Here is a 13,473-nt window from a genome sequence, read left to right as displayed (position 1 = left end):
TGAAGACACGTCCGTCGCGTAGTTCCTCCAGTTTTGTGAAGTCAAATTTACATAATATAAATTTACATAAGTATTAAATACATTAGTGTAAGGGCAATGAATTAAATGTACAATATACAGTCCTAATCTAACATGATTTGTAACTAAAATAGCCGACAAATCCCAATATGACAACTGAAATGAAAACAATGCAAAGCGGCAAGAAACCAAAATTAAGACTATGGCCTCAGTAGTCCGGTCTCACGCGGTTTGAACCACTCCCTTTCTAAATCGTCCCATACCTCCTCCGCAAGCTGTTTCGACATCTCTCTAGATGCAGATTTTGCCTCTACATAGACCTTTAATTTCGGTTCCGTTCCACTTCCTCGAATAGTCACACGTACGCTGTTGTCCAGTATACATGTAATCATTTCCGAACCCTTTGAAACTGGTAGCAGTGGCACGTTATCCGGGGTCGATGAGTCATATCCGACAGTGAGATCTCTCCAATAAGTGACATTTCTGCTTCCAACAGTTTCAGGATACCTATACTCTCCACTCTCCGAGGGAGTCATCGTCCTTATCGACCGAAAAATCCCCGCAGTTACTGCTGGGTCCAGTGACACGTAATATGAGTTCTTATCCTCGAAATATCCGTACTTCGAGTATATCTCCTCCAAACACAGAATGATACCCTGTGCTCTGGTCATGCTATTACCCGAAATAGTTTCCTCAATCCAGCACAACAGCTTTATAAACATTAGCATCGCGCCTATCCCATCCTTGTCGTGCAAGCCGTGGAACATGTACCCGATAGCCTCTTCAAATGCAAAGGGAACCTTGTATCCTTGCTTCTCGAGTTCCAGTGCGCGATTTCCAAGCCATTTAAATCCAGTCAATGTTTCCTCGTAGTAAAACCCTTCAATATCCGAAAACGAGCGTAATATTTGTGATGACGCTGTGGAGTTAAGCAATGCAATTTTGGACTTATCCGGCTCTGTCTGAAAAATGAAGTACGCAAAGAGAATACCAAGCTCGTTACCGGTCAACTGCATCCATTTTCCGTCCGCTCCCTTTACCGCCGCACTGAATCGGTCAGCATCCGGATCGTTGGCGAGAACTAACGATATGCCCAATCCATCAGACGTCTTCATAGCTAGATCAAGTGCACCTTGCTCCTCAGGGTTGGGAAACTTGACAGTGGAGAAGTCAGGGTCGGGATGAGCTTGCTCAGCAACTGTAAACATGTTGGTATCACACTCTGCACCTATTAATGCCGCCGCGCGTATAGCGTAAGGGAGGCCAACGCCATGCATTGGTGTGTAAACAAACCGCATAGCTGGATTAATTGATGTACCCCTAACTGAAATTAGCTCCTCTCATTATAGCGTCAAAATGTAACTTACTGTACTAAATTACCAAGTACTTTGTAGTACTGGTCTGCAACACGTTCCAGTGGACGGCCCACCAGGGGCGAGCCGTGGACTAGATCTTTATCCCACACCCAGGGAGTCAGATTTTGTTCGATGCAGGCCGCTATACCCTCATCATGTGGTGGTATTATTTGACATCCATTGCTCCAGTACACTTTATATCCATTATCAGGACCAGGGTTATGGCTCGCTGTGATCATGACACCACAAGCTGCACCTAAAGCCTCTACGCCAAATGGTACGAGCGGCGTATGCACTAACTTATCAAAGTAATGGACCTTGAATCCCTTTGTGATAAACGCGCAGGCAGTTAGCCGAGCAAAGTCGTAAGAATGGTGTCGGTGGTCATGTCCGATGACAATTCCTTTCTCTAATGCGTCTGGAACAGTCTGAGCCACATAGACAGCAAGACCCTGCAGGGATATTAGTACATGCGCAAAGGTTAAAGTAAACTAACATACTTGGGACGCTTGAAGGACAGTGAGATCGTTCATACGGCTAAACCCGGCTTGCAATTTCGCTCTAAGTCCTATAAATGCCGTCAGTAGTGCTAGATTCCTGCGGAACAAAGGCATGTACCAGCTGTTCCAAATTGGATGCCTGAACAATAACGTTAATCCAAATTGCAATTACTATCATTAAAGAACTTCATACGTACGCCTTCTCAGTCTTCTTTCTAATTCTGCAACATTGTTTCCCGCTAAAAGATCTTCGATTTCCTTCCTTGTATCTGGGTTCTAAGTTCGAACCCGGATCAGCACACGACTGGCACACTTGTAATGTGGACATACCCGGTCTAGTGACAGCCATTCTTCCGCCAGCTCATGGATAGACTTCTGTGAGGCCATCTTACGGTCTAACTGCGCCGTTTGAGAGAACTTCAAGTCTAGTAACGCTGGTCGAGCTACTGCAATGGTGAGGGACGGAGCGGGCCACTCCCCTGCGAGTTCAATTGGGAGGAGGCGTTCGAGTTCGCACGGCCGGGAACGCTGTTGATGTTCGACGCAAGACAGCACCAAAATAAGCATAGCTTTGTTGGTCTCGTTCCTTTTACCTTAACTTGGGCGTTGCACTTGATATTGTGCCAATTGTGCGCAGAATTCTTTTCTGGATTTTCTTATCGAATGAGTTTTGATAGCTGCTTAACTTGCTGCTAGTGACTTCTAGCGTCTCGTCGTGTCGCGCAGTACTTCGGCTTGACTATTTAAACGGTACTGACTTTGACTTTATTCGAGATGAGTACCGGATAACTATACTCAATAATTACATGCGCATAACTCTACCAGTTAACTCGATCTATATACACAATATACAACCCCATCATGGTAATCCATTACAAAGCTATCCAAGTCTTCACTGTTACATGTTGCAAACAGAATATCATATACATATTATAAGAAACTCACTGGGGTTTTTAGTTCTTCATATCGGTCTACCTCAATTTCCGCTCCTTAACATAGTATCTCTGACTCGAAAAATAGGTGAGATATGTAATCCTCCCGACACTCCACTGCGCAAATTCATCACGTACAAATGACCGGTAGTGCGACGTATCCTTAACATAGAACCACCGAAAAGGTGCTAAATCCAATATTTTATCCAAAACTCCAAGTTCGCGCACCGCAACAGATATAGCAAACCACCCCGAGCCTGTTATAGTGCCAACAAATAATCCGAGCAGAACTTGCTTCCAAGTGTGATAGAACAGATAGACACGTGAATATGAAACGATTACCGTCAAAGACATGAGTGCAATGGCTCGACATGAGCGTTTACGAGCAGAGAAATGGTAGGCACTGTAGAAAAGTCAGCGACTTGCGAGCAAATAAACTTCAACCGAATGCCTCCAACATCGATATTGCCTTCGCAAGCATTGTACGTACCGCAAAAACATCCAAAGGCAGAGGTATGTGGTGTAGAAAGCCATGAATTGAGCGTGAGCAGATGGGAGTCCAAAGCCTAGACTGTCTCGGTCGCCCATTGTGCCGTCTAAGAGCATATATGATCAGAATTGAACAAGAGCACCATAATATTACCAAATGCGAACATGAACTCACACTTCGGTCTCTCTTCCCGAAGGATTCGCTTGAGAATATGATTGGCCACCTCAGATGCAAGCTGGCCAATGAACAAAATGATCGTTTCGATTTCTCGCCTCGAGAAAATGAGTGTCAGGTAAACAATGCATATTGTCTGAGGTGTAAGCGATATCCACGCCATAATATGGGCCCATGGATCTGCGTCATTGTAGTGCACATGTGTAAACCGAAGGGACGCTGGAGGCGTTGGGCAGAGGTTATCGATCGCGGTCTGAACTGTCGCGCTTGCTGTCGTAACTGTTGGCATTATTGACGCCATTCTCGCAAAGGCACAATCCCGATTCTTCAGTGGTAAACTTCAGGATGCAGTAGCCGACCGACGAGGGCCCAGTTCATGCTATAATTTAATAGCTACGCTACGCGAAGATGTGACTTCACGCGGCTGATGTTTCATCTCTTCTTGTAGGGTTCGGGTTAGTAACCAATCCCGCTCACGAGAGTCACTTCCAACAATAATATTGTCCCTTGAGCCGCACATTCGCCGCAGCAAGCATGGCAGAATAGTAATAGTCCACCTACTATAATCGCTGCAATCAGGCTCCCAACTGCGAAGTCACTGACAATTTTATTACACGACCAAGGTGTGTCATCCCAGTTGCATCAACAACAGAAAAGATCGTTCCCCGAATTATAAGTATAAGACTGTGCGGTCCATACCGTCCATCCCTGACTAAAGCATGGATCGCCACCATCCGTTTAATGAATACATCATGCCAAATGTTATATTGTGGTCTGCAGGGGTCGGCAGACCGCCACCTATGAAGACTTGCTAAGTAGTACCATCGGGCTGCTGAGGCAACTCTCGAGCAATTGATGTAGTCAACGCAGGCAATGTTATGTTCTACATCAATAAGGCGTTGAGTATCTTTTATGGATCACACAATATACCAAAATCCGATTGCTATATATTACAGCCAAATATTTACATGGAGATCGAATATATCCGAACCGACGAATCATCGCTCGCAACTGCAATATCATACACATCTTCCGCTGTTGCCGCCAGCCTTGGCCGCCAAGAAATATGCGAGATACTCAGTGACGGCGTTAGCTTCTCGTCAAGCGCAACCAATTGCTCCAACTTTAGTGCTCCTTCACGTCCGGTTGACAATGCGTACACGAAAATCTGACCGTTATCCAAGCCAATAGCCAGAAGTGCTTGCGTTTCTCCAGACACTAGCGTGGGCCAAAAATCAATAGCTGTCACAGCCTCGTCAAACTTTTGAACCAATCTTGGGGCCCAGGATGTGGCGCCATCAGGTGTCCAAATTTTTACCGTCTTATCACGTGAGGCTGTAGCAAAAACGTAATCCAATACTCCTTTTTCCAGTCCTCGAGGTGCCCAGGCTCCGTCCCATATGATTCTACTATGGCCCCTTGGTGCTTTGTACTGGATTTGATAGTAGCCCATCGTTTCTCGTGCCCCCTCTTCGCTGAGTTCCCATACAACAAATAAACGGTCACGACCAACGGAAAGTAAATACCGGTCATCATGTGAGAATCGAAGGCCAACAATTGTAAGAGCATGTGCTTCGGCAAGTGGAGGTCTAATTTCATGCCAGGTGGTAGTATCAAAAAGCCGTATCACTGCATGCGTTGTACTATTCGCTCGGCATGTTGTAGCAAGCAGACTTCCGTTGTTGGAAATTGCCACCGATGATATCTCGTAGCCATGTCCGTAGAGCTTGTCAATCTCTGGGAATAGCGTGTGTCGCTGAAGATGTGACTCCAGTGGAGGCGTTGTCAACGTACCGACAGAATTGTACGATGAAGAGTCGGTTTCCGTAGCATTTTGATCTTCATCATCGTCCTGATTATGAGCACCTGATAGTACGGCTATGGCCTTGTTGGACAATCCGAGTGATGGCACACTAGCAGCATCCGGAAGCCCCTGGTCGTCAATTTTCTTAAATTTCCAAGAATTAAAATCGCACATGTTTTCGAGTAAATTAGCCACACTACGCGGCATCTCAAACACCCGAAGAACCTTTTCGTCGCCTGCACTAACAAACTCAGTCGAAGAGAGGCTTGCGATTGTGATCATATCGTAACCGTGGATCTGAGGCCTGGCAAACTCGTGCCACCCCTTGGTGTCTTGTGATCCGGGTGGCTTCCATTCTGCTAACAATCGAGTAGTTTGATCGAGACTACATAATCTGCGTCAAAACTCCATAACACCTTGCAGGAAGTATAATCCGTACCTTGTCGTCAGGAGATACTCTCCTCCAGGAGCCCATGCTAGCCCTGTCGCTTCTCTTGCATGCCCTGTTATCGCTACTTTAGGAGTCCACCGCTCGGTCTCATTCTCGGCAGTCCAAACCCTCCAGCCACCAGACTTTCCGACTGTCGCAATCCAGCTGGGAATTGGCTTCTGGTCCCACAACGCCACCCAAAACCCTCCAGACGACCCTGTTGCGGAGCTCGCACCTTTAATACTTAAATCGCCAAGTCGGGCATGCGACGTCCAAATGCCAGATGTCTCATCCGGGGTCCAGATCATAAGCGTACAGTCCGCTGAAGCAGACAGCAGACGCATATCTTCCGCATTGGGGTGCCATGCCAATGAATAAATCCAGTCGTCATGCCCCATTAGCAATGCATCAAACACTATGCTGTACTCTGGACTATTGTCTCCGCAGTTTGCATTCGCGGATTTCAGGGATGGCGTGCGCGAAAGCGGCGAAGAGACATACGAATCGCTTGAACAATCCTCCTGCAACTCCTTCTCAGGATTCAGAGCCAAAAAGAATCGATATATAGTGTTTGAAAGTAGTGGGTCTGACATGGAAAGAAAACTACTCTCATGTGTCTTTTGATATTGCTGCATCGGAAGAATTTTCCATAGTCGAATATACCGATCTTGGCTTCCGGACGCCAAATATAAAACGTCACTATCGTCTGATTCTCTGAAATGTTTGAATGCCAATCCGTGCACCCAGTCTTCGTGGCCCGTTAAAGTCACGGCTTTTGTGAAATTTGGTGGTTGAGTTCCTTGTGAGACATATACTGGTATCCGTGGGCTCGTAGCTCCAATGGCAAGTATAGATGCAGAATTGCCATTCGTCGGATTTATAGTATCCACGGCAAGACATAAAGGAAAGTATCCAGGATCCAGTTGAATTGTTTGTTGTGGCAGTACACCGGCATCAGTAATGTCTCTCACGCTCCATATTGACACTTTAGCGTCACCGCCAGCCACTATCAAGTAGTTGTGGTCTGGAGTACACGCCAGTGCGTTGATTGCTCGTGAGTGATATTGTAGAGTCGCCGCGCATATATAATCGTATTCATCTGCTTCTTTTAAAATTTTCCATACTTTGACATCACCATCTGTACTTCCTGAAGCAATGAGGCCTGGTCGTATGAACAAAACAGCACAAACTGGTTCAACATGACCTTTTAGTAGCATCCGTACACCATGTGTTTCGTCCTGTTCATTTCTTAATGACGACTTCCTATACTGATCGCTTCATTGTCACATACCTCTGGTCTCCATAGTGCAATATACCGATCCGCTGCAAAGGCAACCAGACCACTCTCATCTGGACTCGTGGCCGCAGCTCCAGGCATTCGATTTGCTCCTATGGCAGTGTGCTTGACTGTAGCTGCCATTCCGCACGCTGCTATGCTACCATGGGTTTATTATTGACTACGTGGTGGGAGTGGTGCAAAATCAACTGGAATGTGGAAGGTAATAAGTTGAGGTTGAAAAGTTATGCTCCGGGTCATCGCACTTGTTTTGGTGCCGAAGTTCTGAGATACTTCCGAAAACCACGTCTAGGCCATCATCTATGGCTCTCCTCAGTGTGATATGCCAAAAAAGAAAAAAATTACTCCAAAGCAAGAAACAGCATTGAGATGCTTACAACAGAACTTCGACAAAAGAGCCGAACTGGCGCCATCCAGCGATGATGTGCATGCAACCATTAGTAAATCATCTCCTGTAGATATCGACGTGGACGCAGATGAGCTGGAAAAAAATATTGCAACATTGAGCATCAACAATGGGAATACAAGAATGTGTGAAATCAATTATGCGCTTTTTGTTATATAAAGAGATTGTTAACAAGGGCATTTAGACGGTACATATTGTGTTTGGATATCGAGGCAACTTTCGATGGCGACAAAAGTTTCAGTCACGAAACCCACGAAGTAATAGAGCTACCGTGCATATTAGCGGATATAAAAGAAGGAAAAATTATCGACGAATTTCACACATTTGTGAAACCAAGTCTTCATCCACAACTAACGAACGAATGCATTGCTTTGACCGGAATCACTCAGGTGGATGTTGATAACGCGCCGACGTTCAGGGAAGCCATTCAGCTGCTAGACGGTTTTATGAAGAAGCATTCTGATAAGCTCCACCCTCCGCCCCAAATTGGAAGTCCGCCACCTAATGGCTGGCCAAATTTGGGACCCCGTAACTACGTCTGGGTCACTGACGGCCATGCAGATATTGAGAGGTTCCTATGCTTAAGGTCGTGCCGTATCAACCGTGTTCGATTGCCGGCATACATTTCTGGAGGGTATATTGATATGAAACTATTATTCAAGACGCATTTTAAGGAAAGAGGATTCCGAAGACTACCAGATATGCTGGCTAAGTGGGGCTTATCGTTCGAAGGCAGGGAGCATTCTGGTTTGCAAGATGCAAGACAAGTTGCGAGGATTATGCTGTTCATGGTCCAAATGGAAGCGGTCCAGTTGAAATGTAACAGGTCGATTGTGATGGAGATGAACTTGTCGTTCGCGGCACGGCAATTGTAGAATATGACTAGACAGATTCAGTTGGCAATTTACCAATTGTATATAATACACACGCCCTATCCATATCTTACACATGTACCTATTAAACTAAAATCCATTTGCCATCGCGACTTGCAGCGAGTAATTGTTTTTCTTCGCTTGAGTTGCCAGTAATCTTTCGGCGGCATCGCCATGTCTTTCTCCTTTGCCATCCTTTTTGAACGCATATGTGACCGCACAAGGCTTCGTCATCAAAAACTGCCCATTCATCCCTTCAATAGCAGCATCCGATGCCTCAAAGGAGTCAAATGACACGAACCCATAACCCTTGGACTGAAACTGGTCATCCCTCGCGATCTTTGGTTGTGCGATCAATGGTCCAAATCTAGAGAAGGTTTCATACAGCATCCTCTCGTCGACTAATGGATCCAAATTACCGACGAAGATTTCTGCGCCTACGTCAAGCGACCGTTGTTTATTTGCGCTTGCCTTATTTACTCTGATCGGTTTGCCAAAAAGGCGTATTTGGTTCATAATCTTCGATGCATAATCTGCGTCTTGTTCGCTCTGAAACTCACAAAATCCGAATCCTTGATGCTGCTGCGTTATACGATCTTTGGGAAGATAGACATTGACTACAGGACCAGCCTGTATCATAAGCTCCCATATCTATTTCACGCTTGTTAGCTACTGCCATAAATGTCCCGAGAGTCGATGACACCTACCACAGGGTCAGTCGCTTGTTCGTCAATGTTACCGATATACACCGTCGCCTCTTGGTTTCGTTCCGCTTCTGTTGGTGGTCGTCCTGACATTACCTTATAAGATATCAATACACGGGAATTAGAATTGTAATTGACGCCCGTTGATTCTCATGGATCGATACGAAGTTGCAAAACTTTGGGTTTTGTCACAGATTTCGCAATTGCCTCTCCCCTCAGTAATTTCCATTCCTCCCAACGGGACTTCGAACAAAATAAATTTTTCGGGGACCCGGTATTCAGTGGAATATCCTCGGCGGCCAATATCTTACAGGTTCACTACGGTTCATATTTGTGGTTATTTTCTTGCTGTGACTGTTAGGGCGTCATATATTTGACGAGCTTAGAAAATGGTCAAAAAAGCAATAGACGCTCGGATTCCGACGCTGATCAGAAACGGCATTCAAGTGAGTCTTATGATATCTAAATCAGACTCAACTAGGGTCTGGTCAGATCTTTACTAACATGTGAGCATTTAATGTAGGAACGGAAACGAAGTTTCTTTGTCATTATTGGAGATCATGCCCGTGACCAGTTGCCGAATTTGCATTACCTGTTAAGTTTGGTTGATATTAAGATGAATAAATCTGTTCTTTGGGCATACAAGAATAAGCTACTCGGATTTACAAGGTGCCTTAATATTTGTTTGATTAGAGGTGTGACTCTTAATAACGATTCATGACAGTCATCGAAAGAAACGCGAGAATAAGATCAAGAAGGAAGTTAAGCGCGGCGTTCGTGAAGCCAACTCGGAAGACCCATTTGAGCTTTTTGTGAGTCTACAGAATGTCAGATACGTGTATTACAAAGAAACAGAAAAGATTCTCGGTAATACGTTCGGAATGTGCATACTTCAAGATTTCGAAGCTTTGACACCAAATTTGTTGGCTCGAACGATTGAAACGGTTGAGGGTGGTGGTATTGTCGTGATTTTGCTCAAGACTTTGACTAGTTTGAAGCAACTATATACAATGACAATGGATATTCATTCAAGATATCGGACGGAGGCTCACGATGATGTTGTCGCACGATTCAACGAGCGGTTTATTCTGTCGCTGGGTTCTTGCGAGACATGCCTCGTGGTCGACGACGAATTAAACGTCTTACCCATATCTGGAGCAAAGAATGTTAAGCCACTACCGCCTGTCGATGAGGATGACGAAGGTAGTGACAAGAAGTTGTCGAAAGAGGGACGCGAGCTGAAGCAAATCAAGGCTAGCTTGGAGGACGTTCAGCCAGCAGGAGCGTTGGTGTCGGTCACGCGAACGGTTGATCAGGCCAGAGCGGTGACCACCTTCATCGATGCTATAGCTGAGAAGACCCTTAGAAGTACAGTGACACTCACAGCGGGCCGTGGTAGGGGAAAGTCAGCTGCCATGGGTCTCGCTGTCGCGGCTGCTGTTTCTCACGGTTACTCCAATATTTTCATCACGTCACCCAGCCCAGAGAACTTGAAGACTCTCTTCGAGTTTATCTTCAAAGGATTTGATGCCCTTGGCTACGACGAGCATTTGGACTATGATATTCTTCAGTCCACTGATCCGGAATTTAACAAGGCAATTGTGCGTGTCAATATCTTCAGGTCACACAGACAGACAATCCAGTACATTCGTCCATCTGATGCCCTAGTCCTCGGCCAGGCCGAGCTTGTCGTCATTGACGAGGCAGCAGCTATTCCTCTGCCGCTTGTTCGAAAACTTATCGGCCCCTATTTGGTGTTCATGGCGTCTACTATTAATGGCTACGAAGGTACCGGACGGTCTCTTTCTCTGAAATTGATTCAACAGCTTCGTGAACAATCACGAACCATCTCTGTTAAAAAAGAGAATTCATCCGCCACCAACAGCTCCGCCATCGTTGACCGTGCAGGAAAGGAGTCCACACGTTTTATAGACAGTCCATCTGGTATCGGCAGCAGAACACTACGTGAAATAGCTTTGAATGAGCCCATACGCTACGCTCCTGGGGATCCTGTTGAGAATTGGTTGAACAAGCTGTTGTGTCTTGATGCGACACTCCCTCAAAGTATTTCATCCGCCGGCGGCAAGAAGACAGTCCCCCATCCCACCGAATGCCAGCTGTACTATGTTAACCGAGACACGCTGTTCTCTTATCACCCAGTTTCTGAGGCGTTCTTACACCGCATGATGGCGCTCTACGTCGCAAGCCATTACAAGAACTCACCAAATGATCTGCAGCTTCTCAGCGATGCTCCAGCGCATCAGCTGTTCGTACTTCTGCCGCCGACAGAGGAGAACGATAACCGATTGCCGGAACCGCTTTGCGTCGTCCAAGTAGCACTTGAAGGTGAAATATCGAGGCAGAGCATTATGAACAATCTTAACCGCGGACAGCGCGCAGGTGGTGATCTGATCCCATGGATTGTGTCTCAGCAGTTTCAGGACTCTGAATTCGGTACTCTGTCTGGTGCTCGTGTTGTGCGTATTGCGACGCATCCGGAGTATACGAAGATGGGATACGGATCTCGCGCAATTGATCTCCTGGCTGAGTACTATGGGGGTAAATTTGCGCCAATTGATGACAACGAGAAAGCTTTTAGTGTTGGGGAATCCTCATTGGCGAGATTGACAGACGAGCAGTTGGAGACAACGGCCACGCTACAGACTGAGCAGATTAAAGTTCGGGATGCGAAGCATATGCCTCCATTGTTGTTGAAGTTAAATGAGAAACGGCCGACGCGACTAGATTACATGGGTGTCTCATATGGATTAACGCCTCAGTTATTGAAATTCTGGAAAAAGGCAGGATTCAGACCAGTATATCTTCGTCAGACCGCTAATGAGTTGACCGGCGAGCATACCAGCGTTATGATCAAGGTTCTGCCGTCTGGAGACGAGGGAAGGGCTGAGTGGCTAGATGGCTTTACATCGGACTTCAGAAAACGCTTTACGCAGCTGTTAGCTTATGAGTTTAGAGATTTCTCCGCCGTCACGGGTTTGTCAGTCTTAGAATCGGCTGGAGTCAAGGAGAAATCATATATCTGCAAGAAAGACATTGATTCTCTGTTTTCACCTTACGACTTGAAACGATTAGAGTCATACGCCAATAACCTGCTTGACTATCACGTCATTGTCGATCTACTCCCTCCCATCGCGCAGCTTTATTTCCAAAACAAACTTCGTGCAATTATTTCCGAAGGCACGGAATTCCCGGACCGGGAGGAAGAAGAAGTGAGGCTGTCCGCTATTCAAGCTACTATTCTCCTGGGTATAGGCTTGCAGAAAAAAGACATCACCGCGTTGGAGAAGGAACTTAATCTGCCTAGTAATCAGGTTCTTGCCATGTTTGCTAAGAGTGTGCGCAAGATTTCGTCGTTCATCCGAAGTGTCTTAGAACGGGCGGTGGAAGCTACCCTCTTTGACGACAGCAGCAAGCGAGTCGTTGAGAGGAAGAATGAGAATAATGTCGTTGCCCCTGCCGAGGAGGACGAAGAGATCATTAATGGAGATTTGGTCTCGGGATTTACGCCTTTGTCGCAGCGACTCGAGGACGACTTGGCGGATGCAGGCGCCGAAGTATTAGACGAGCTGAAGGAGAAACAGAAGGCGCTTATTAATGCCTTGGATTTGTCGCAGTACGCAATTGATACCGATCCTGCGGAATGGGAAATATCAAATAGATTGAAAGGTCGGATTGAGAGTGAGGGTAAAGGCGTGATCAGCGTAAAGAGCACGAAAGCAAAGAAGCGAAAGGGAGGTGATTCTACTGCTACGGAGATTTACGAGCAGGAAATGAGGAAGGTGGACAAGAGCGGTGGTAAGAAAGGTAAGAAAAGCAGGAATCATTAGGAGACATAAGAGAATTGGCGCCTTTAAATTTTTGTTTTTCTTTCAGATGACCATTTAGTAGTATCATTGGTTAATGAAGTAATATGCACTTGTCTGTTTTTCTAGCTACTGTAAATACTGATTGAGATTTGATTTGCGAGTCGATATTGCCATATCAAGCTGCGGGTGTTCAAATTTTGTTGGGAATGCTTTGCTGGAATGTCAGTCGGCGACTCGACATCATGAATGGCATATAAGCCGCGACTATCCACTGTGTTCCAAGAGCTTTGTCGCTTTGGTCTCCGTCTGTCTCTGGAACAAACTAGCCTTTCGTTTATTTTGTGGTCGTCTCCATGGCTAACTTCGGAGCCGCTTGAAAATATTCCGTGCTTAGCGAGGTGGGCTCTCATGTTTTAATGCACCCATAAAAATTGGTTCTCCGTTTTCTTGGGCGAAAGTTCGTAATCGCAGGACACGCTGGGTGTCTCGAGGGAATCTTCATCATTCAGTCTGCTGAGAGAAGTCCGCTGAAGAACCATGACTTTGGGTGCTTGGGCTTCCTGGATCGCCAGGAGTGATTGGATCGACACTACTGGGTGCTCGAGTTGAGCGAACCCTTTTGACGATGCGATCTGCTGGCGCTGCTACCAAATATTTTGTTCGC

The 13,473-nt window shown here is 46.1% G+C and overlaps 6 protein-coding genes across 6 annotated transcripts; 2 read left to right on the top strand and 4 right to left on the bottom strand.

The window, feature by feature from the left end:
• Positions 1 to 86: 86 nt before the first annotated feature.
• Positions 87 to 2,351, bottom strand: V1513DRAFT_438168 (uncharacterized protein). The gene is made up of 6 exons (XM_066897030.1): positions 2,204 to 2,351; positions 2,071 to 2,149; positions 1,992 to 2,012; positions 1,874 to 1,941; positions 1,386 to 1,825; positions 87 to 1,338 (listed from the first exon to the last, which is right to left on the bottom strand). The coding sequence occupies exons 1-6, from the start codon at positions 2,258 to 2,260 to the stop codon at positions 219 to 221; spliced, it is 1,785 nt and encodes a 594-aa protein (XP_066755572.1). The 5' UTR covers positions 2,261 to 2,351; the 3' UTR covers positions 87 to 218.
• Positions 2,352 to 2,602: 251 nt separating this feature from the next.
• V1513DRAFT_438164 (uncharacterized protein) lies at positions 2,603 to 3,867 on the bottom strand. Its single transcript, XM_066897029.1, has 3 exons — positions 3,470 to 3,867; positions 3,296 to 3,401; positions 2,603 to 3,208 (listed from the first exon to the last, which is right to left on the bottom strand). Exons 1-3 carry the CDS (start codon positions 3,768 to 3,770, stop codon positions 2,845 to 2,847), a joined length of 771 nt encoding a protein of 256 aa, XP_066755571.1. The 5' UTR covers positions 3,771 to 3,867; the 3' UTR covers positions 2,603 to 2,844.
• Positions 3,868 to 4,386: 519 nt separating this feature from the next.
• On the bottom strand, positions 4,387 to 7,399 carry V1513DRAFT_438162 (WD40-repeat-containing domain protein). The gene is made up of 3 exons (XM_066897028.1): positions 6,995 to 7,399; positions 5,713 to 6,941; positions 4,387 to 5,658 (listed from the first exon to the last, which is right to left on the bottom strand). Exons 1-3 carry the CDS (start codon positions 7,121 to 7,123, stop codon positions 4,434 to 4,436), a joined length of 2,583 nt encoding a protein of 860 aa, XP_066755570.1. The 5' UTR covers positions 7,124 to 7,399; the 3' UTR covers positions 4,387 to 4,433.
• Positions 7,134 to 8,346, top strand: V1513DRAFT_409968 (ribonuclease H-like domain-containing protein). The gene is made up of 2 exons (XM_066895695.1): positions 7,134 to 7,531; positions 7,591 to 8,346. Exons 1-2 carry the CDS (start codon positions 7,323 to 7,325, stop codon positions 8,279 to 8,281), a joined length of 900 nt encoding a protein of 299 aa, XP_066755569.1. The 5' UTR covers positions 7,134 to 7,322; the 3' UTR covers positions 8,282 to 8,346.
• On the bottom strand, positions 8,040 to 9,239 carry V1513DRAFT_438158 (uncharacterized protein). Its single transcript, XM_066897027.1, has 2 exons — positions 8,986 to 9,239; positions 8,040 to 8,929 (listed from the first exon to the last, which is right to left on the bottom strand). The coding sequence occupies exons 1-2, from the start codon at positions 9,073 to 9,075 to the stop codon at positions 8,369 to 8,371; spliced, it is 651 nt and encodes a 216-aa protein (XP_066755568.1). The 5' UTR covers positions 9,076 to 9,239; the 3' UTR covers positions 8,040 to 8,368.
• A 14-nt stretch (positions 9,240 to 9,253) lies between these two features.
• Positions 9,254 to 13,055, top strand: V1513DRAFT_438157 (GNAT acetyltransferase 2-domain-containing protein). The gene is made up of 3 exons (XM_066897026.1): positions 9,254 to 9,428; positions 9,506 to 9,651; positions 9,707 to 13,055. The coding sequence occupies exons 1-3, from the start codon at positions 9,372 to 9,374 to the stop codon at positions 12,828 to 12,830; spliced, it is 3,327 nt and encodes a 1,108-aa protein (XP_066755567.1). The 5' UTR covers positions 9,254 to 9,371; the 3' UTR covers positions 12,831 to 13,055.
• Positions 13,056 to 13,473: the final 418 nt, after the last annotated feature.

Source organism: Lipomyces chichibuensis, assembly GCF_038497645.1.
Source record: "Lipomyces chichibuensis strain CBS 12929 unplaced genomic scaffold V1513scaffold_4, whole genome shotgun sequence".
NCBI classification, from domain to species: Eukaryota; Fungi; Ascomycota; class Lipomycetes; order Lipomycetales; family Lipomycetaceae; genus Lipomyces; species Lipomyces chichibuensis.
This window is presented reverse-complemented; position numbering and strand designations above follow the sequence as displayed.

Bases quoted from the DNA above. Each gene is read 5' to 3' on its own strand.
- V1513DRAFT_438168 (XM_066897030.1), bottom strand. From the start codon at position 2,260: ATGGCCTCACAGAAGTCTATCCATGAGCTGGCGGAAGAATGGCTGTCA. The intron at 2,150-2,203 runs GTATGTCCACAT...GTTCGAACTTAG, and splicing joins AATGGCTGTCACTAGACCGG to AACCCAGATACAAGGAAGGA. The intron at 2,013-2,070 runs GTACGTATGAAG...GTTATTGTTCAG, and splicing joins AGAAAGAAGACTGAGAAGGC to GCATCCAATTTGGAACAGCT.
- V1513DRAFT_438164 (XM_066897029.1), bottom strand. From the start codon at position 3,770: ATGGCGTCAATAATGCCAACAGTTACGACAGCAAGCGCGACAGTTCAG. The intron at 3,402-3,469 runs GTGAGTTCATGT...ATATGCTCTTAG, and splicing joins TCGGGAAGAGAGACCGAAGT to ACGGCACAATGGGCGACCGA. The intron at 3,209-3,295 runs GTACGTACAATG...ACTTTTCTACAG, and splicing joins TGCCTTTGGATGTTTTTGCG to TGCCTACCATTTCTCTGCTC.
- V1513DRAFT_438162 (XM_066897028.1), bottom strand. From the start codon at position 7,123: ATGGCAGCTACAGTCAAGCACACTGCCATAGGAGCAAATCGAATGCCT. The intron at 6,942-6,994 runs GTATGTGACAAT...AGAAATGAACAG, and splicing joins TTGCACTATGGAGACCAGAG to GACGAAACACATGGTGTACG. The intron at 5,659-5,712 runs GTACGGATTATA...CAGATTATGTAG, and splicing joins GAGTATCTCCTGACGACAAG to TCTCGATCAAACTACTCGAT.
- V1513DRAFT_409968 (XM_066895695.1), top strand. From the start codon at position 7,323: ATGCCAAAAAAGAAAAAAATTACTCCAAAGCAAGAAACAGCATTGAGA. The intron at 7,532-7,590 runs GTGTGAAATCAA...AAGGGCATTTAG, and splicing joins AACAATGGGAATACAAGAAT to ACGGTACATATTGTGTTTGG.
- V1513DRAFT_438158 (XM_066897027.1), bottom strand. From the start codon at position 9,075: ATGTCAGGACGACCACCAACAGAAGCGGAACGAAACCAAGAGGCGACG. The intron at 8,930-8,985 runs GTAGGTGTCATC...AGCGTGAAATAG, and splicing joins AACAAGCGACTGACCCTGTG to ATATGGGAGCTTATGATACA.
- V1513DRAFT_438157 (XM_066897026.1), top strand. From the start codon at position 9,372: ATGGTCAAAAAAGCAATAGACGCTCGGATTCCGACGCTGATCAGAAAC. The intron at 9,429-9,505 runs GTGAGTCTTATG...CATTTAATGTAG, and splicing joins TGATCAGAAACGGCATTCAA to GAACGGAAACGAAGTTTCTT. The intron at 9,652-9,706 runs GTGCCTTAATAT...GATTCATGACAG, and splicing joins AAGCTACTCGGATTTACAAG to TCATCGAAAGAAACGCGAGA.